Source organism: Rhinoderma darwinii, chromosome 7, assembly GCF_050947455.1.
Source record: "Rhinoderma darwinii isolate aRhiDar2 chromosome 7, aRhiDar2.hap1, whole genome shotgun sequence".
Classification (NCBI taxonomy): Eukaryota; Metazoa; Chordata; class Amphibia; order Anura; family Rhinodermatidae; genus Rhinoderma; species Rhinoderma darwinii.
Window position 1 is genome coordinate 29,264,715 of NC_134693.1, and position 22,708 is coordinate 29,287,422.

The window sequence follows — 22,708 nt, forward strand, 5'->3', positions numbered from 1 at the left end:
CTGTCTAATAGTTAGACAGCTTAAACTGACCAGGCAGTCACAAAATGTGGCAAATTTGCATGACCTGTTAGATGCATTTACCCTTCTTTTAGCACTTTGATTTGGCTTATTTTGCACCATCATTTTGTGCCAGTGTTCTTTCGCAGTTTTGCCATACTTTGGCACATTTTAAGTCATGACCCTTTCCTTCAACCATGCCCCTTTACTTCAAGCCACATCCCCCTTAAGCAATACCCTCTTTTCGGGACACAAAATTGTTACAATTTTCACCACAATTTAGCATATTTTCTACACTTTCTAGACACAGACACATAAGTCAATCTGGCCACGGTGTCCAAGGACAAGAGCTGATCTCAAGATCTGTGGATGATGCAGATGGGACTGTTGCTTCCATCTTATCTATACTGAGTGGCTTCAATTCTGTAAAGGGAGTAATATATGTGTCCCGTCCATAGAAGTCATGTGCACAGTACAGCACATAGACATTCCTATGGTCTCAATCAATAAAACCAGCGCTCCGGAACGTCAACCGACAGCCGCTCTGCAGTATTTCTGATCAAGCAGTGTGTGACTACAGTTGAGGGATTTTTCCAGGACTTGATTGATAGCCTAACCCCGCTGATCAGCTGGCTAAAGGAGCCGTGCCTCTCCACGAGTAACACATACCCTTAATACTTTATACATTTATTGTAAACAATAAAGGGCATGCGGCGCTTGGAAAAACCCTTCTACTGCAGTCACACAATATTTAGTTAGAGAATGATCAAAAAGGAGAAGCATGACAAACATAAGCAAAGGATAGGCCATCAATGTCTTGGAAAACAGTTTTAAGCCCAATAATCCTCCTCTCACGATATTACACTCACAGATGTCCAGAAAGCTGAGATATGAGGACCTGTTTGTTGTTGTCCTCAAATTGCTATGGTTTTCCCTCTTCCTACCTGTGACATAGAGGTAATGCAGTGATCTACAAGGACATTTTTGACCTGCAGCATTATGTCAGGCAGGGAAAGAGAACCATTGGTCACCAGTAGGCAGAAAGACACTTAAAGCACCCAAAAGTCTCCACATTTCTCAGCTTCCTGCACACTTGTGAGTGTAACGTGAGAAAGATAGATTAAACTTTTTTTTTTTTGTGCTAAACATCTCAAATAATATGAACTGTTATAACCTAAGCTCTTCTGCAAGTCTGACCAGTCCTACATGAGCACCAATTTGCTCCACAAAATTCCCTCTTTGATAAATATGCTGTCCGGCCCACCCCACAACACCCTTGTAAACAGTACTCAATGGTATCTTAAGGCTGTGTTCACTCAGAGTTTTTTACAGGAGGAAAATTCTGCCTCAAAATTCCGTTTGGTATTTTGAGGCAGATTTTGACCTTCCTGCACGTCGTTTGCCGCGATTTTCGCCGTGTTTTTCGCTCACGCCCATTGAATGCTACGGGCTAAAATCTCTGTGAAATACGCTTTCTCTGCCTCCCATTGATGTCAATGGGAGGTCAGAGGCATAACCGCGCGAAGATAGGGCATGTCCCTTCTTTCTCCCGCGAGGTGGTTTTACCGCTCGCGGGAGAAAACCGCCCCCGTCTCCCGTTGAAATCAATGGGAGGCATTTTCGGCCGTTTTTTTTTCGAGTTTTGCAGAGCGGTTTCCGCGCCAAAAAGCTTGTCAAAATACTTTTTGTGAACAGGGCCTAAGATGTCATAATCTACTTCACACAATGTCTCAGCTGTTTAATAAAGATGAACACCTGCCACAGATTTCAGGACCCTCTTACAATGGTTGTGACACATTGAAAAATCCATCCCGCTGTGTAAATGTGCAGTACGCTTAGAGTCTGAACCTGAGGCAAAGCTTCAATATTTGGGTCTGGAATTAACGGCTACATTTATTTACTAAACCCCTTTCTAATAAGGAGCAATTACTCTTAAGTTCATTTTTATGGAGACTTTAATTCATGCTTCTCATGCTTATAGCTTTACAACCTGGGACAAAGAGACCTCTGCGGAGTGTAGTAGATTTATTGAACTGATCAGTTTTTTTTTCATCAGCTTATTTATTAAAATCCCAAAATAGTTCTACTTTTTTAATACATAGCGGAGCACTAAGATATTACAAAAAAACTAAATAATGGCGCCCCTCACAACCCCTTTGAGCCATACTGTTTTGTCCATGGCAGTCAGGGCAGTCCATAGGTGATTGTGACATACACACTCCATAGATTGTAGGGGAGCACATAACACAATTTCCCAGTACCAGAATTACGTTTTGGGAGCCTGAAGTTTGGGACCGGATCAAAATTGCATGGAAATCCAAACTAGTACCAAAGGCGACCAGCTGCATAACAACTAAGTGTCCTAACAGCTCGCCAGGTTTATTCCTATACATTTATCCCATGGGGCACTACACAGGACATATCCATGGCCTATATCACTATGCAGAGACAGGGGTCTACCGCATTGCTATACCCTGTATATAGTCTTTGTACTTTTCCTAGAAGAGTGTGAGATTCTTCTTGCATGGGGTGCGGTCACTGTCAACCTGATTTAAATGCAATTAAAGCATTTGATTTTTTGGGGACAATTTTCTTCAAGTGCAGGTCGTCATCTTCATTGCCTATACTTACTGTATGCTGACCACACATATTAAATTAATGTCGCTAGATCCCTGACAATCTAATGTATATAGGGAATCCTGATGTCAGGGAAAATGAAGATCGGACCAGAGGTGTCTTCCTCCCCCCATTGAAATAAACATGCAGGCTTGGCAAAGCCTGCATATTTATGGGCAGGTCGGGTAGATAGGCGTTGGACAAACACTTGTATGGATGACGGCTATCTTATATGTATAGCCAACTTTAAAACTATTATGATAATTGAAAAACCCTTTTGATTGATTATATCATCGTTTCAGTACATATATATTCTCATATACGACGTATTGCAAGGGAAAGATAATACAGACAAATAAAAGGCAATCATTTTGGATATAAAGCCTCTCAGGTGCAAAAGAATAAGTCCTAGGGCCTCCATTCATTTTACAGCACACACTGGACATCAGGGCATGCCATATAATAATGTATAAGCGGAAAAACAAGAAGCACTTTGCATTCTTCTTAACAGTTCAAGCCAGAAGCAGAATACTAAAGTTAAAGTGGAAAGCCCAAGCACACAGTAAATACACACAAATGCTTTAAAAAACCACTGTGATGCTATATCCGTTTTGACGTGAAAGTTATATATGGCATGAAAATGAAGGAGTGATAGACATTTATCCTTTATCGCTGTAAGATCTACTGTATGTTGGGTCCTGGGTGATGAGACGGTAATACGGACATTAAAATGCGTCCATGTTCACCTTCGCGACTATTGTTTTTTTTATTGTTCCAATGCATCTAAAATGAAGAAAATTAAGCAACTGTAAAGGATCTGCCAGACACAGCTTCTGTGTCGACGCCCGTGGGTAATCAGTCTGCACCTGCTCCTAAGTCTGAGAGAGTGTCACGATCTTCTACCAGTCAGGCTGGGAGGCTGAGGAGTGGGAGAGCCTATCACAGCCTGGCCAGACGGAGCTAGCTCCCGCCCTCTGTCTATTTATACCTGCATTTCCTGCTCCTCCAGTGCCTGTGATTATTTCCTGTTTCCTGGCTCTGCTGCTCCTGCTATGATCATTGACCTTGCTTCATTTTTGACCCTGGCTTTACTGACTACGCTCCTGCTCTGCGATTTGTACCTCGTACACTCCTAGTTTGACTCGGCTCGTTCACTACTCTTGTTGCTCACTGTGTTGCCGTGGGCAACTCCCCCATTTCCCTTAGCTTCTGTGTACCCTTGTCTGTTTGTCTGTCATGCACTTATTGAGCGTATGTACCGTCGCCCAGTTGTACGCCGTCACCTAGGACGGGCCGTTGCAAGTAGGCAGGGACTGAGTGGCGGGTAGATTAGGGCTCACCTGTCTGTCTCCCTACCCCATCATTACAGCAACTTTGCAAATAGTCTTGGTTAATTTCCAATCGTTTTGTGTCTACAACTCCTATGCAGATCTCTGCATCTCCATGGTAACAGACAACAAACAAACCATGAAAAGTCTGATACTGCAGCCGTACTAGCTTCTATCGGTACCCCACTTCTAACTGATCTACAGAGTATATGTTAGGAAGAAGTAGAGGATAAATCAAAGCCAGAATGGCTGCAGGATCAGACTTCTTTGTTGTCTTTTTTTTACCATGGACGTGCATAGATCTGCATAGGAGCTGTAAACACAAAACAATAGGACATATTCCAGCAAGACCATTTGCAAAATTACTTCATTTTTCATTTTAGATGCATTGGACCAAAAAAATTAATTGTTGTAAAGGTGGACATAACCTTTAAGCACAAAGGATGATGCAGTTTCAGACAGTGACTTACCATCACAGAAATGTGCAGTATCCTTAATTCCTCTTCAGCTGCCTCGCCTTGAGGTTCTTCTGTGGCTACCTGACCTGGCAAACTTGATGAGCCATCCTGGTGGTGAATGTGGAAGAGGAGTGTCCCATTTTCAAGCCACTGCTGTCTCCAACGGACCAGTGGGATATCATCTGTATTTCCGGCGATTTCTGGAAGAATACATGACAAATTGTAATCATCTGACCAAATATTTAAGTGAATGATGTTAAATGTATTATTAAGCTCTGAATCATCAAGGCATAGCTTAGATTAGTGAATTTTACCTGTGTTGTCTATGGTGAGTCTGAAAAACTCTCTAATCATGTTCTCTGGTTTGTTATGCCCCTTTCCATGCTTTATACTGCATTTTTGCTTGTTCAGATTGGCTGCTGTGTTAAAGCACTAGTTGTCTACCACAACCTCAATCAGTGACTGGAATGCAGATTTTTACTACAGTAAGAAGTATATACTATAAAGTACAAACAAGTATATCAACAACAAGGAAGAACAAGATTATTATACAATTTTTAGGAATCATGCACACAGCCATACTAAGGCACAGAACAACTTGAAAGATGGTCATGTGCATAAGGACTAAAAATAAATCTTGTTTTTTTTTGTTGATTTACTTGTTTGTACTTGTTTGAAAACTCCCGAGTTGTATGCTTCCACAATACGGCACCCATAGAAGTTTATGGGGACCAATCTATACCTATGCATGACTCTAATTCCATACAGAGGCACACAGAGTTTTTTCTTTCATATAGAATTTGACAGATATGGTGGCACAATGAGTTCCTAGGGCTCCCAAGAGGGCTCCCTAATAGGCATCCGCAGGGACTCAGTTAGCCTTAGTTTAGGGTCTGCAAAGACTTAATTGCTCTTTTAGGGGAGATGAATGAAAAAAGAGAAATAGGACAACTAGCAATAGGATAGATGGATATCATGATGTGTCATGTACGGAATCATGTATATAAAACTTTCCCTTTTTTTCTCTTACAGATATGACCTCTCCGGAGTTGGTAGAAGGTGAAAACTTAGTTAAAGGAGTTGTACCAAAATTATTTCATATCCACAGCCTGTCTGATTGCTAGGGCCATAACCGATTGCAAGAACGGGGGTTCCGAACCCCTTGTTGCCCCTGACTGCACCCCCGGTATTGAGGAGGAGCTTGAATGGAGCGCACCTGCTGCTCTATTTAATGTCCATGGGACTGACGGATACAGCCAAGCGCTGTACTCAACTGTTTCCATCATTCCTATAGACTTTGAATGGAGCGGTGGCACGCATTCTTAGCCGCCAACACATTTAAAGTCCTTCTCGCTGTGATTTTTCGAAATCGGTCAGGGTCCCAGCGGTGGACACATCACCACCTGTGGATAGGTGATAATTGTCGATTCTGGTGAAATCCCTTTAAGGAGGTGGAAGATCTCGTAATAATAACAACACAATTTGTTTTCCACCACATTAAACTATTTTGTAAGAGTGCGTCTATTAGTTGACAAAATGACTGTCACTAAGGCTGTCACTAAAGAGATGGCATGTCTTAATATATTGACCCAATAATTGGATTTTATGTGCATTAAAATAGACTTTCATCATTTTCCTCCAGGAAGCCATGATTTACAGATTTACAATTTGAATGTATTTATTTCTAATATGTGAGAGAATTTCTTTTTTTATACGGCAAAATTTATTTTATTGTCTGAAATCAGAATGAGAGCGGAAAAAAAACTTTACAACTGCTAGAAATCCTACATCATGAAATACAGGTGGTCCGTATGTCTTCCCAGTTCTTTGAATATTTTTGGATAAGAATGAGGCCCAAGCAAGAATGGCCATAATGTTAGATGAACTCTCAAGTGACATGTTTTCAATGGTAATGCTTCCATTGCAAATGGATTCCGTTCCACAAGGTTTCCATTTTCTTTTTTGCGGAATCAATAGTGTAGTCAACTGCGCTATTGATTCCACCAAAAAAACTAACACATTCCGGAATGGCGGAGACAAACGGAAACCATTTGCAATGTAAGCATTACCATTAAAATCAATGGTAATGCAAACGGAAGCTAAGGTTTCCGTTTGTCTTTCAATTGATGTGTTCCTCCGACGAAAAGATCTAGCGGAACCCATCAACGGTAGGGTGACGCTGATGTGAACACACTCTAGCATCTGTTTATGTCATGTATATTGAGTGCTGGGAGCATTCAAGGTGAAATGTTGATACAGCTGTGATGGTGCAATTAATGTAGATTGTGTCCTTGTGTTAATTCATGTTAAATTACAGCAATATTATTTCATTTTTAGCTTCCTAAAGTTAAAAGTTAAAAGTTAAAAATATAGTTTTATATACAAAATCAGAAAATTTGTGTATCATTAGATCTTAAAGGGTAACTAAACGTTCGACAACCTTCTGACAAGTCATAGTGATATGTCATAAGTTTTAATTGGTGGGGGTCTGAGCACTGAGACCCCCACCAATCGCTAAAACGAAGCGGCAGTAGTGCTAATGTGAGCGATGAGTCGCTTCGTGTCTGTTCGGCTTTTTCTGGAAATAAATGTATCAGAGTACAGGCTCATAGACTTTCTATTGAGACCGTGCTCCGATACATCGGCTTTCCGGAAAAAGCCGAACAGAAATAAAGCGGCTGAGCACTCACACGAGCTCTTCTGCCGCAGCGTTTTAGCGATTGGTGGGGGTCTCAGTGATCGGACCCCCACCAATCCAAACTTCTGACGTCACTATGACATGTCAGAAGTTTGTCGAACGTTTAGTTACCCTTTAAAACGAAGAATTATAAATGATGGATTCAAAATCAACGTATCCCACTCATTCCCTGGCAGAGATGAGCGACAAAAAGTCACTAGGATCATGATTGACATAATTATACTGCTCATGGGAAAGTTGAAAAGTTCTTGATTCGCCCATGGCAAATGATTAATTTAGGTGTGCCGTTTACAAAGTGCGGCATGCTTTTTTCATCTATGAACTGTTTGATAATTTTTTTTTTATCTATGACGCAGACAGAGCTCACTGTATTTCCTAATTATTCATTTTAATTTTAGTTTATCTGCACATACAGCATTCTGTGTTGTTTTTCCATCTATGACACAGGGATAGTACACTGATATTAGGTCAAATTGGATACAGTCGTTTACAAGCTGGTTCTGGCCCTCATATTCATATATATATTTGTATGTTGGGAGAAAAAGTGGCACCCAGAAAGTCATGTTGAAAAAAGTATTTCTTTATTGCGATCCCTGTGGGTCTCACAGTGGCAGAATGTAGCACTGCTCACAAGGCGACGGTCATTTGGCGTGAAGCATGCGTCGTCTGGCCTGGTCTCCTTGCGTAATGGCCATCACCTTGTGAGCAGTCCTTCATTTCACAGTGTGATACCCACAAGAATCGCAATACAGAACCCCTTTTTTTATCACGACTTCCTGGGTGGGGGTTGTTTTTTCTCTCAACATACATACAAGTTTTTGACACTGTTACCATTGAATTGAGCAGCATTGTGTCATTATTGACTGTGAGTTTCCTCCGCTACCGCCCAGTATTGTGTGGATTAGTGCCAGCTACCATTTCTCCTTATCCTTATGCTCATGTGTATATATTTCCCATTAAAATAATAAACATATTATTTTCTAAACTGAAATCTATAAGCATCTCTATTTTAAATTTTACGTCCTGCTGTTAAACCTATGCCTGATAAATCTCAAATAGTCCTTTTCAAATATCCCACGCCAAGTGACACAATAAACACAAAAATGAACAGTTTTGCTCAGAGCTGGATGTGTCATAAACAAGATTTTTTTATTTGAAAAATGTAGAAAGGTTATTATTTCCAAACATCTGCGTGATGGCACTGAGCCTAATTAATCATCTACATTATTAACTTAGAGAAAAAAAATGTTTCCACTTTACTGATGTTTCAGAGGTGAATTTATTAAAACTGTGGACAACTGCAAGGCATTCTATTTAGAGACATAAAAAATCTAATAATACCAACCATTAAATTATTGCCCCTAGCTTTCTCCAGGAGAGGAGAGCACAATGCATGAAGCCCCCTGGTAACTTGGTACTTATTGATCACTGTGTCCAGTAGACCAGGTTAAGGAGCAAGAGTTTTCTCCAATGACGAAGGCCCAAGGGACCCATTATAGAGGTAAACAGTCCACTAGGAGTGTGCTGTATGGATACAACCAAAACTCATTGTCAAATAATTATGGCTTGTTTACTGTTCATTTTAAGCTTGATGATATTGATGATCAGTGCGGAGAATTGTATTCAATAGGGTAAAGTCAGCTTCAAGAAACACTATCATAAGCACACTCACCATTAAATTAGTTCAATCATTTGCTCCCAATAATAAGACTCCGAGAACGATGAGCAGTGAGTTAAAGATTACGCTTCATTTATAACGAGTCTACATGAAGGCTCCTATCTGTTAGCCCTTTCGACCGCTTGCCAGGGCCTAGAGATCACATGACATGTTCCCATCCCAAAACCACTTTAAAAACAGAAGGGTTTTCAAGGAAATAAAGGAGCAGAGAAGCTGCTAAGTGTTGGAAGGGGCTAGAAGCATATGTAGAACACCATTCATTATTCTTCGGTACTATCTTCATTTTATGAAGCTAGTTCGTGGGTTCAGTCACTCAAGTCACAAACTTGGTCAGTGGTCTCCCACCTGTGGCTGTTCTGAAGCTACAACTTCCAGTATGGCCTGAACTAGACCACTGAACTAGGTTATGGGTAAACCAGTAGCTCTGACCAATTAACTCCTACCGGACAACCGAGCAGATTAAATATCAGCTCCTATGTCACTGTGTAGAAATTTTTCCCTTCCCTTTTCCCATCCCTTGGTTGAACTTGATGGACATGTGTCTTTTTTCAATCGTACTAACTATATAACTATGTAACCTTGTTTAAAAAAATTAAAAAAGATAATAACTGAAATCTGAAAAGTTGAGAGTGCATATGTATTCACACCCCATTGCTATGAAACCCCTAAAAAGTTGTGGTCAAAGCAATTATCTTTAGAAGCCACATAATAGTCACATGATGTCAGTATAAATATTCCTTTTCTGAACGAGTCTGCAACTCCACTAAGCAACATGAAGACCAAGGAGTCCTCCAAACAGGTCAGAGACAAAGTTGTGGAGAAGTATAGATCAGGGATAGGTTATGAAAAAAAAAACATCTCAAACTTTGAACATCCCACAGGACACCATTAAATCCATTATAACATAATGGAAATAATATGGCACAACTACAAACCTGACAAAATAATGCTGCCCACCAAAACTCACAGACCGGGCACAGAGGGCATTTATCACAGATTCCACAAAGATAATACTGAAGGAGCTCCAAAGATCCACAGCGGAGATGGAAGTATCCATCCATAGGACTACTATGAGCCGTACACTCCACAGAGTAGGGCTTTATAAAAGAGTGGCCAGAAAAAAACCATCGGTTTCTAAAATCGCTAAACAGCATGTGGCAAACTCCCCAAACACATGAAAGAAGGTTTCCTGGTCAGATCAGACAAAAATTTAACATTTTGGCCATCATGGAAAACTCTTTGTATGGTGCAAACCCAACACTTACCATCTTACTTACAAGAACACCATTCCGACAGTGCAGCATGGTGGTGGAAGCATCATGTGTGGGGATGCTTTTCATTGGCAGGGATGAGAAATCTGGTGAGATTCGGAGGAAAGATGGATGGCAGTAAATATAGGGCAATTCTCGAAGAAAAACCTGTTTGTCTGCCAAAGATTTGAGACTGGGGCAGAGGTTCATCTTCCAGCAGGACAATGACCCTAAACATACAGCTAAAGATACACTAGAGGGGTCTAAGGGGAAACATGTAAATGTCTTGGAATGGCCTAGTCAAAGCCCAGACCACAATCCAATTGAGAATCTGTTGCATGACTTGAAGACGCTGTACACCAACACAACCCATCTAACTGGAAGGAGTTGGAGCAGTTTTGCCTGGAAGAACGGGCAAAAATCCCAGTGTCTAGATGTGCTGAGCAAATAGAGACATTTCCCAGGAGACTTACATCTGTAATTGCAGCAAAAGGTGCTCCACAAATTGATTATTTTGTCCTTATTATTGTTTAAGTCACAGTAAAAAATATTTTTCACCTTCAAAGTCGTAGACCTGCTGTGTAACTAAAATGGTACAAATACAAATTTTTAGAAGGTAAAGAAAAAGACCATCGCTGCTCCGACTCTTGGAGCACTAAAAGTCCCAGCACCATACACGTAGCAGAGTCCTTAAGTGGTTTCATATAAATTTACAACCGGTGGTGCTCAGTGGCATGTAGGATAAGAACTGGCAATAAAATATAAGCAGAGAAATTACACGGCACTCACCATTCAGTAAAATGCGGTAAAATTGTACAAATCCCCCCGCAAAAAATACATTTTAATTGCAGGTTGTAATGCAACATAAGAAGAAAAACTTCAAGGGAGTGAATTTTTGGGCAAGGCACTGTGCAAACGCCATGCAGATGTCGTCTTTGGTCAGATTTAAACCCAGGATCGTCTTTGGTCAGATTTAAACCCAGGACCCCAGTGTTACAAATCAACAGTGCGAGATCTGAGGACGATTGCTGCCATTATACAAATAAATAATTCTTACAGTAAGGTGTGTGATCTCAGGAATGTCTTTTTAAAATGTAAAATAGATTGACAGGTAAACAAAGCACATATAGCAGAGACAGAAAATTTAGACATTAAAGATTTACTCTTTAAATTTAATTTTGATATATTAGTTTTTTGTTCGTTTTTTTATTCTCTGCAGTTGCAATTTGATTAAAGATTTTAACACTAAAGATCAAATAGTTTTTTAGGAACACAATAGGCGTCCTACAAGGATATTAAGAAAATATGAAAAAAAAAATAATTTAGCTGAACTAAAAAAAAAAGAAATAAAAAAGAGAGAGGCAAAAACAGGGGGGGGGGGGATTTTTGACACTTGCTTCTTTCTGAGAGGTAATTTGAAATCTTTGGGCTGGAGTTATTTTGATGACTTTACTTTGATGCACACCTCAATTATGAGAAGCAGCCGCATATAATTACGATCAAGTAGTCTTGAACATGTTCCTGATACTGTAATGTTTAGTCTTTTTTTAGCGCACAGCACAAGCTTGAATTTAGGTCAAATTACCAAACCCAGTTGGTAGAACTACAGAGAGTTGTTCTGTATTAGAGTTGGTTAAGTTTGGGACACGAAACGAAGATATTATTTATGCCTCAAGGACATGCTCACATCTCCCAAACCAAGACTGTGATTAATGACTACTGCTTATTCTGAAGATTATTGGGCCCAAAGGGCGCAATCACAGTGGCTTGGAGCAAGTAGCCCCAATTTCTATATTTTCCAGTTCCTGCACACAAGTAAGTGAAATATACCAGACATATCATCTACTCCGATAAGTGCTCCCAGTGGGTGGAACTGAAAATGTGGAATTGTTGGAGGGAATACATAACTGTAGTAAAAACAGAAGGTACAAGCCAAAGAGACTACAAAATAAGAGAACATTCACCCAAAAATTTAATGAAGAGCTGCCGGCAATTTTCTAGGGCAGATCCTAGTTTTTATAGATGACCGGACACATCTTGTGTTATTAAAAATGCTTTATTTAGTCTATAACAATTATTTTTCAGGTTTAACCATCATCACCTCTGAATATCTAAGCTACATGCACCTATTTCATGGTATTCTAGGTCTTTATTATCTGAAAGTTTGTCTATACTTCAGCTGAAGCTCCACAATAATGATTTATGAAATAATTGAAACCCCCTAATGACATGCCACGTACATGTACGAGGCAGCTGTTAAGGGGAAGTATGGAGCGGGCACATGGGCTGTGTAATACAGCCGACACCTCACTGCAATTGGCAAAATCAAAGATTACTTTGATTTCGCCCATTTAACCACTTAGATGTCACTGTCCTGTGCAACCGCGGCATCTTAGGCATTAGAATGATGTGCCTGTGATGAGATCGCGGGGTGCTGATGGTCGTCATGGCAGCCTGGGAGCCTAATGAAGGCCCTCAGGTCTGCCATTTTTGTATTCCAATGAAGCAGTTTATCATGTAAATTATCAAATGATCGCTGGTTCAAGTCCCCTAGGGGGACTTCTAAAAAACAAACAAACAGTTAAATACATTTTTTTTATGTTCCAAAAAAGTATTTTTTTTAAAATAGAAGTTAAAATAACTGGTATTTCCACACCTGTAAAAGTCCAAACTATTATTTTATAACGTTATTTAACCCGCTCAGTGAATGCGTAAAAATAACAAACAAAAAAAGAACAAATTGCTGTTTTTTGGTCACGTTAGCTCCCCCAAAAAAATGAATAAAAAAATTAGTTACATGTAATTTAAATTCATACAAAAAAAAAACAACAGCTAGCCCCGCAAAAAATAAGCCATGACACAGTTCAATCAACAGAAAAATAAAAAGTTATGGCTCTCAGAATATGGCGATACAAAATGTTTTTTGAACAAATAGTTTTTTAACAAAAAAGTGGTAAAAAAAAACACATGAATTTGGTATCTTCGTAATCGTATCAACTGGTAGAATAAAGTGAGCATGTCGTTTTTACCGCATGATGAATGATATAAATACTATATAAAAAAATGGCGCCAGCACAGTTTTTTGCCCATTTCACCCCACAAATATTTTTTCCAGTTTCCCAATACATTATATGATACATTAAATGGTGCCATGTAAAACTACAACTTGTCCCGCAAAATACCTGCCCTCATACGGCCATGTCGATGAAAAAATTTGAAAATGATGGCTTTTGGAATGCGGGGAGGAAAAAATAAAAAAAACGGAAATTGGGTGAGTCATTAAAGGGTTTAAAGTACTCAATTAAATGCACTGTATATGGATGGCATGACATACATCTAACTTCCATACAACTAATATGCCAGTTTTATACATCTGTAATATGGCTGCAAGCCCTGGGTCTGCAATGGTTCTACCGAACTAAACATAAGTCACCATAGACCTCATTCTATAGGTTCAGTAGAACTGCAGGATTCTGGGTCTTTTAGCCGTAATACACATTATAAAATGGGTCCATATGATGACTTGCTGAACAGCAGCATTTGATATAGGCTCGTATTTTGCCCCAAATTACTATGGACATTTTTGATACATGGGTTGTCTCATTTATTCTTTGTGTTGGGCAGGATAAAATTAGTTTATTTAGGAAGAGTTCTGTGTATCTCTAAAGATGGATAAGGTAATAATGCAGCATCAGTGTTGTTACAATGTATGCATCAGTGAAAAGATTTAGGTTCCTTTCGGATGCAGCAGAAATTTTACACCACGGATTTTGCCACGAATCTGCGGCAAATCCGTGAAAGATTCTGCATGTTTTACATGCTGCAAATTTTCTGTAGATTTCCTTATAATGTGAATTCTACCATTTGCACTTCTGCAACACGTGCAGATTTAGAAATCTGAAGCATTCCCTAAAATTTGCATTGATTTTCTATCATTTCGTAAAACTCATTCACTGGTTTTGTCTTGTACTTTTTGTGGATGTACTTTGTTGCAAAATCTTCACCGAAAATTCACAACAAATCCTCCTCATCGGAACATGGCGTTACTGGTATCAGGGACGTAGAAAAAATACTAGTTGTATCGGGCACTCTTGTGTGGACGAACCTCAGTGCGAGGTTGAAACGCGTTGCAGCAGTTGTATTTTAAACTTTTTTAGTATGTTCACCAATAAATAGTTTTAATTCCATCCGATGGTCCTGTGGACTTACTGAACCATCCACACAAGAGTGCCCGATACAAGGAGTATTTTTTCTATGTTCCTCATTCCATTCGACCATGGCAGAAAACCCCAATCTTGGAGCTATACACCGTGGGTCTGCTCTGGAGGCTCGCTCAGTGTGTTGAGACCAAGGTGAACTCACCCGATAAGCATCAAAGTTGAGTTGTGCTGACGATCCCGCACAACATCATCAGGTGAGTCTATCTAGATCCACTTGCACAGATCTACTCTTTCAAAGTACGTTATCCCCTTAGAGGAGCGCCATCTTTCTCTTTTGTTTTTTCCACATATCGAGCGTTACTGGTATCAGTGGGGAGCAGCTCTAATTGTGGGACTCAATCTTAAAGAGGCTCTGTCACCAGATTTTGCAACCCCTATCTGCTATTGCAGCAGATAGGCGCTGCAATGTAGATTACAGTAACGTTTTTATTTTTAAAAAATGAGCATTTTTGGCCAAGTTATGACCATTTTTGTATTTATGCAAATGAGGCTTGCAAAAGTCCAAGTGGGCGTGTTTAAAGTAAAAGTCCAAGTGGGCGTGTATTATGTGCGTACATCGGGGCGTTTTTACTACTTTTACTAGCTGGGCGTTCTGACGAGAAGTATCATCCACTTCTCTTCAGAACGCCCAGCTTCTGGCAGTGCACAGACATACAGCGTGTTCTCGAGAGATCACGCTGTGACATCACTCACTTCCTGCCCCAGGTCCTGCATCGTGTCGGCCACATCGGCACCAGAGGCTACAGTTGATTCTGCAGCAGCATCAGCGTTTGCAGGTAAGTCGATGTAGCTACTTACCTGCAAACGCTGATGCTGCTGCAGAATCAACTGTAGCCTCTGGTGCCGGTGTCCTCGCTCGTCCGACACGATGCAGGACCTGTGAGTGACGTCACAGCGTGATCTCTCGAGAACACGGCTGTGTCTGCACTGCCAGAAGCTGGGCATTCTGAAGAGAAGTGGATGATACTTCTCATCAGAACGCCCAGCTAGTAAAAGTAGTAAAAACGCCCCGATGTACGCACATAATACACGCCCACTTGGACTTTTACTTTAAACACGCCCACTTGGACTTTTGCAAGCCTCATTTGCATAAATACAAAAATGGTCATAACTTGGCCAAAAATGCTCGTTTTAAAAAAAATAAAAACGTTACTGTAATCTACATTGCAGCGCCTATCTGCTGCAATAGCAGATAGAGCCTCTTTAAAAGAGGTGTATGGCCTATCATGTTCTCCCAGCACAGCGCTACTAGATAAGAAGACTCAGAAATCATAAGTTCCCATAGCAAATTGGGCTCTTCTCCCTACTGAGAGCTCTGCCAATAACTACTACAGTTATATTAAAATTAATATATCCACCATTCCATTTTTAGGTCCATAATCCTGTGCAGATGAATTTACATAATCTATCTGTATATGGTGGCTCTGTTTCACTGACTTAAATAATGTATTATAATAAATATTCGGTCTGCATGCAAACAACACTAAGGGAGCTAACTGCATGTGCATTTGTACAGCTAATATTGACAACAATGGAAGCTGTATTCCTCTGTTTTCAGTGAGCTCCCCCTAGTGGTGGCTTATGACAGTGTCCCAACATTTCTTCCTGTTCTATTTTCCTACAAGGTATAGGAAGGGAGTAGGGATAAGCATTAGAAGAGGGGCACATTTTGGGACTCTTATTCTATGAATAGGACAAACCGAACAATGCCCCAAATTATACCAATGGTCCTAGTGACTGATATAACAAACCAGAAAAAGAAACAAGTCACGACCAGATAATGGAAAAATTACGAACAATCTTTATTAAAGTCAATTAGACACAAAGAATCACATAAAAACAACTATACACAATAAAATAACAAGAACCCTCGTAAAAAGATGGAATCAGAACATAACAGCAGCGTGGCCCCCCAGATGGTAGACTAGTCGCACGATCAAACAGAGAGCTAAAGTGCATAGATCAATAATTTTGGGCAGGTGCTAGGCATGGTACGTTTGCACAGACAGATACCTATACATAGAACAGGTGCAAGTGCAATCTTAGGCAAATATAACATACAAAAGGCAGTATACCTACACCTACGCAGTACAAGAGTAGCCAGGAGATCAGGACCAGGGGGGGGGAAGGGGAGACCATTGCTGGACCCGACGCGCATTTCGCTGATTCTATGAATAGGAACCAAATGACAATCTGGTATAACTGTACCTGTACATTCCAGGTAAGTTGGAGAAAATAAAACACTCCTTTTTTTTTTTTTAATTGTTGCAGAAAAAGGAATACAATTCAAAAGTGCAGATTATTGAATTTATCATTACTGACTAAATTAAAAAAAAGAAAGTATTTGTTGTCCACTAATACAGCCACTAATCCTACCAAAATCCTAACAAAATAATTCAATTCTTGGAATTACAATATCTAATATTCCACCTTAAGATCCCTAATTTCTCTATTCTACCTTAAAAAAAAGACGTCACATTTTCCATTGTAACAGGTGCTGATTTATATATAACACTCACCTCTTTCCCACTCTCATCCGACTGTGTGCCCTCAGCAGGGTCAAAGAGTCTCTCTTACCAGCTGCATGGCACAATTAATTATTTTTCTACCCAAGGCCCTGATCTTTTTGACCTTTCTGCATTTCTGTAGCTTTTCGCAGTGAACCACTGTAAATGAAGCTCAGAAAATTAGTATCCTGCTTTACTACATATTCCTAGTCTATAATTAATACATAATTGCCTCTGGAACTCTGTAAATATTGTGTCGTTAAGGCTACGTGCTGTTAGTTGGTTGGATATTTTATTGAATATAAAAAATGCTAAAACCTATTTATGCTTACCAGTTTGTTTTTTTTCCAGATACAGCGCTACTCTTAGTCTACCTAAATGGAGAACACCAGAAAACAAAAGGTCCCTGAATACATTAGTAACCATGTATTATACCTAGTGCATCGTATCTATAGGGACCAGGGCATAACAGCCCATAATGAACATGGTGGTAACGGTGGAGCCCGCTGATAACTAACAAAACCTAAAAATTGGAGTCTGACACACCAAAGTAAATATAAAACAATATAACTGTATTGAAAAAATAAAATGACACACATTTAAAAACAAAGACAACCAGAAAGACAACCAGATTTGTACAAAAAGGATAAAGTAATCCTATAGCAGATAGATGCCACAATGTGGCCCCAAAAAAAATCTAAATTACAATATGTTGCAAAAATATACTGTATATGTAGATGATAACTGACGCTGTAAGAAGACCTGCTCAGCAAGCAGGTGAGTAAACTCTCTGAAAAATTAAGCAAGATATGCATCAAATGGAACTATCATTTTAGGGCACCCAGGATGATACCTGTGCTCATAGAAAGCATAGTGCCTGTATAGATAATAATCAAGTGAGAGAGAAATTTGTATATCCTACAATAGGATTAAATGCTGAAAAGGAACTCTTACCCATCACATAGGTCACCGTCTCTGGTGTCAACCCCGACGCGCGTTTCGGCCCTCAAGCCTTCGTCTGTCCCTTGAGACACTTCAAAACTGTTCAGACCAAGTCTACACCTAGACTTTTTTTTTAGCGCTACTGATTGATTTTAACTCTTGAGCTACAGCTGCAGTCCAAATGAATACATTGAATTGCGTGCAATCTTGTGGACTGCAGCAGAACTAAAAAAAAGACTACTTGTAGCCGTGGCTCGAGAGAGGCATTAACAGTATATAAAACAAATTTGCTGGACAGCACTAGACCTTTTTGGTGCAATGCCCACCAGAATTCTGCCACATTTTAAGTTGTTGGAAAGTTGTGAATATATCCACATATTCACGCAGTGTGAGCCTGGGGTTCTTTGGGCCCTCAGAACATGCGCGCACACAGGATATATGGTCAATAAGTGGTTAATTTCAAAGACAGCTCCATATGGGCTTGTCTGCTGCTGACAAGAGACCCATTATTGTATGAGAGCCTATATCCACCCATCGAGCAGTCAGACCCTGATTACATAATTTTGTTTTCCATTATAATAATATTTAGAAAAATGTTTGATAAGGAAAAAAACACGAAAAAAAAAGAGAGAAGACGGCGCTCCTCTAAGGTGGTAACGGTCTGGAATGCGAATATATGGTGTAAAAGTGAATCTAGATCGTCTGACTTCATAGAGTTGTGCGGGATCATCAACACAACTCAACTTTAGAACGTATAGATTTTTATTCAGCCTGGTGTCAGCACACTGAGAACCCTCCGGAGTGGACCCTGGGTGTGTAGCTCCAACTATATAGAGATTCCCCTGTGGTCTGATAATTCTCAGGTAGAAAACATAGAAAAAAGTACTCCTTGTGTTGGGCGCTCTTGTGCAGGTGGTTGAATGAATCCACGATCGGAATTCCAAAAATAGGGATTTATTCACATGTGTAAAATACAGGTGCAACGCGTTTCGACCTCGTACTAAAATCTTCATCAGGCATATTGTCAGCTTGACGAAGACCTCAGTACAAGGTCGAAACGCGTTCATTGCTCCACCTGCACAAGAGTGTCCAACACAAGGAGTACATTTTTCTACGTTTTCTACATGAGAATTTAGAAAAATGTGGAAACCTTTTAAAATTAAAAGCAAAAAACAGGAACTAAGGAGTCTTAATTCTCAAGTAGTACCCAGTCAAATATGTTAATCTAGATCTGTCATTGTGTACTTGAAACAAGGCGATGTTCTGAAAATTATTAATACAAGGAGTAAAGGGTACGTTCTGCAAAATAGGAACTGTGAGTTTCTGAATGATACAAGATTAGATTGATTATGTTCAGTTCCTGTAAGGGAAAAAAGTGTTGTTGAACCCATGGCTGACCTGCTGCTTCTCCAGATCTGCGGGTGGATTTATATACATAAATGACATTTTCATTTCTTGTCCTCACCTCTTATGTCTATGAACCAATTTTTTTAAGAATTGCGCTGCAGGCAGAGAACGGTTTTGGGTAACTGTAGCGTGATTGCTGTGAAATATGCAAAGAGGTTAGTAATTGTCTGTTCACCATGCCTTGTTTATGTCACAGACACAACTCAAGTATTCCACGGCTCGTCTCCATCAATGAGGCACTCGCACACACACTTAGATACAATGTGATTATTCCGTACATCCCCCCCCCCCTCCATTGTAAAATGCTTCTTTATTTAAATTGATGATAATGGGAAATAAAGAGTTTCTCCCAACATTTACAAGTCAAGAGCAATCACACTCTGGACATAATCCTACCAGGGTTTATTCAGAGAATAAGAAATGAAAAGAGACAGCCAATGGTATCAACCCCATTATAATAATTAGGAGGAAAGCAATAAAAACAAAAGTAAACACATTTTGGTTTTTTTATCGGCGAAAGAAAATAGCAATGAGTCGTATAATTTTCTTTATAACATCTTTAGGTAATTCTCGGGCAGGTTTAAGGGGCTCATAGGGCCCTCCGCAAAAAAAGTTTGGCCGCCCCAGAATCAGCCTTCTAACAATGTAATTCAATCCCCCCATAATATCACCATATAATGTCTACATAATCCTACAACGTTATACGAGGCCCAAAAAATACAGAAGATGGTCTATATGTAGATAGACCCTCTTTTTCTTCATAACTTTGGGGCCATTTAGATGCTGATTTAAAGTAGCCTGCTGTGCCTGGCAGCAAATTATGGGGCTGGGGTGGTGTAGACCCAGGAGCAAATCCCAATTTTGCCTCTACTATAATCAGTTCCTGGATCAACTTAATATTATACACAACTGTAGTCTGTCAATTGGCCTGTGAACAGCATGTTGAAGAATACTTAGGCTGGGTTCACACGACCACATTAACGTCCGTAATGGATGGACGTATTTCTGCCGGAAGTCCCGGACCGAACTCAGTGCAGGGAGCCGGGCTCCTAGCATCATAGTTATGTACGATGCTAGGAGTCCCTGCCTCTCTGCAGGACAACTGTCCCGTACTGTAATCATGTTTTCAGTACGGGACAGTAGTTCCACGGAGAGGCAGGGACTCCTAGCGTCGTATATAACTATGATGCTAGGAGCCCGGCTCCCTGCACTCAGTTCGGTCCGGGACTTCCGGCCGAAATACGTCCGTCCATTACAGACGTTAATGTGCTCGTGTGAACCCAGCCTTAGGAGTGATCAGACACTAAAGGAAATTCTTCTTAAGAGTAACTACAATTATAGCATAACAAAAACTTAGCACTCCAGCGTATTTTTAAAAATGTATATTTATTGATCCATATAGTAGGTAGTTCCCCAAATTATATATAACGTTTCGGTCCTAACTCAGACCTTCATCAGACACGGGTTGTGTCTAGAGATATAATCAGGCGGCGCTTACGACCTCAGTCCCTGTTAGGAAATGGCGGCTTTTAAAAAATAAAAAATATGCTGGAGTGCTAAGTTTTTGTTATATCACACTGGCGTGGAAGTCTACTTACCCACCCGAAGGTACAGAGTGCTATAGGATAAGAACACTACATTTATAGTAGCCATATCTGCTGCTACCGGGCCCACGAGACTATAGAGGTAAATACAAATAATACCAATAACCCCTTCACCGTCCAAACCAACCAGAAATGTAAGGTGTTTATCTTTAATCCATCCTAGACCTTCAGTTATATTAACCATAACCAGTCTAGACCACCATTAATATTCTCACTAAACCCTGCACCATCTGAGTCCAACAGGAATAATAGGTGTTGACTTCTAATCAACTCCAGACCTGAAGGGATATTACATATTAACCCATTAGCCTCCCTAGGGTATTATTGTTAATCATTTCACTATTCTAATCCACCAGAGATATTAGGTATTTACCCATAAACCTCTCTAGGTCACAAGGAATATTACCAGGTATACTATAACAAACCAATTTAGACCACCTTATATAAAAAGTAGTAGAAAGTTGTCAAAATTAAAAATGGGGGGGATTCTAGTGTCTCTGCTGTGGGCACCAATGAATTTTGAACCGCCCTTTAAAAATCCATGTCCAGAAATACATTGAACGCACTCACTTGGGCCAGAGAGGGGAGCTACTAACAAGCAGCAGCTCCCACTCTGGAGGAACTAGTTTGTCCATGAATTACATTCATTTGAATAGCTGCATGTAATACTTAATTCCCCCTGTAGAGGCCATTGCAGGAAAAATCAGCTGTTTGTTGGGGATCTTGGGAGCCAAATCGGTTGAAATCAGATGATCGCTGTGGCGGCTCTCATTTTAAAGGGGTTATTTGTAATGAGACAATTCCTTTAAATTAGAAATGCCTAAATAAAATAATAAGAGATTCCATGCAAGGGGACAATACAAGAAGCTTAGATATTTCTATAAAGATTTTCTTTTAATTGCATTTTGCTTCTCTAGTGTCTCATACAGCAAATTAAAATGACCCCCTACTCTCCTGTATTCTTTTATTTTTGCAACAGAATCATTTAATAAAAAAAAGTGCTTTATATCAAGTTATACAATATGACACCAAATGATAACTAATAATAAACCAGTACATAATATAATTAACCGGATTATAATTAATACAAGATGGCACAAAAGGACAAGTCAACAAAATCAGTATTCATGTAAAGCTATTCTGAGAGCGGCCACAATATATCAGATTAGAATTATATACATTATATGGGCATTGCATTGCCGTGCTTCTCGATGTCATTTTTTTAATCTATTGTTAACATAAAATCTGCTGGTTCTGCGATGGTGTAAATTTCCCTAGGATACAACACACGCAGCAAATAGAAGAAACTCGATTAAAGAGACGCCAGCATTCAATGCAGATGTAAGCAGGAAAGTCAAATATTTTTTGTTGCTACGCAATAGGATACATTCAGGCAGGATTTAATAAATAGATAAACCATCGAAAATCATGAAATTATTTTTTCCCCCCTCTGCGGGCCCATGAATAATCTTCATTTTAGGTAGAGGCCTGGTGATAATGTATCATACAGATAAATGAAATTGTGTTTGAGAAACCATGAAGAAAACAGTCTTTTATATATGTAGCAGACATTATAAGCGGCAAGAGTGTCAAATGAAGCTAAAAAATGACTGTCTTAGGGGGAAAGAAAGATGTTTAGGAGATTTCCAGAATTAATATTTCAATACAGTGTGCTGGAATTACCAGAGGGCAAGTTCACTCTCACTGCGCTCAGTGTTATATAGTATTCTTGGCGATGTGTGGTGGATACAAGAAGTCTACAAAAATAAGAGCTATAGTAACAGAAATAAAAGTGCAATTTTTTTTATGTGACTTCAACAGGGGCACCTACAGATGTAGCCATCTTTATCTGGACTTTTAACACATTAAATACGAAGTGTCCAGATAAACTTGGCTACATCTGTATAAGGTGCGAATATAGGGTTAACCTGGATGGTGCTTAGAACCTCTATATATTCCCACAGAAATGTGGCACAGGAGCTGCACACTATCAACCACCCATC

General features: G+C 39.7%; 1 protein-coding gene across 7 annotated transcripts in view; it reads right to left on the reverse strand.

The window, feature by feature from the left end:
- ASTN1 (astrotactin 1) overlaps window positions 1-22,708 on the reverse strand; it is a 348,098-nt gene that overhangs the window by 166,571 nt on the left and 158,819 nt on the right. For all 7 annotated transcript variants that reach the window (XM_075833082.1, XM_075833076.1, XM_075833081.1 and 4 more), the window contains one exon: window positions 4,412-4,599. In XM_075833082.1, coding sequence (XP_075689197.1) covers window positions 4,412-4,599 — 188 coding nt within the window. The remainder of the gene's footprint in view (window positions 1-4,411; window positions 4,600-22,708) is intronic.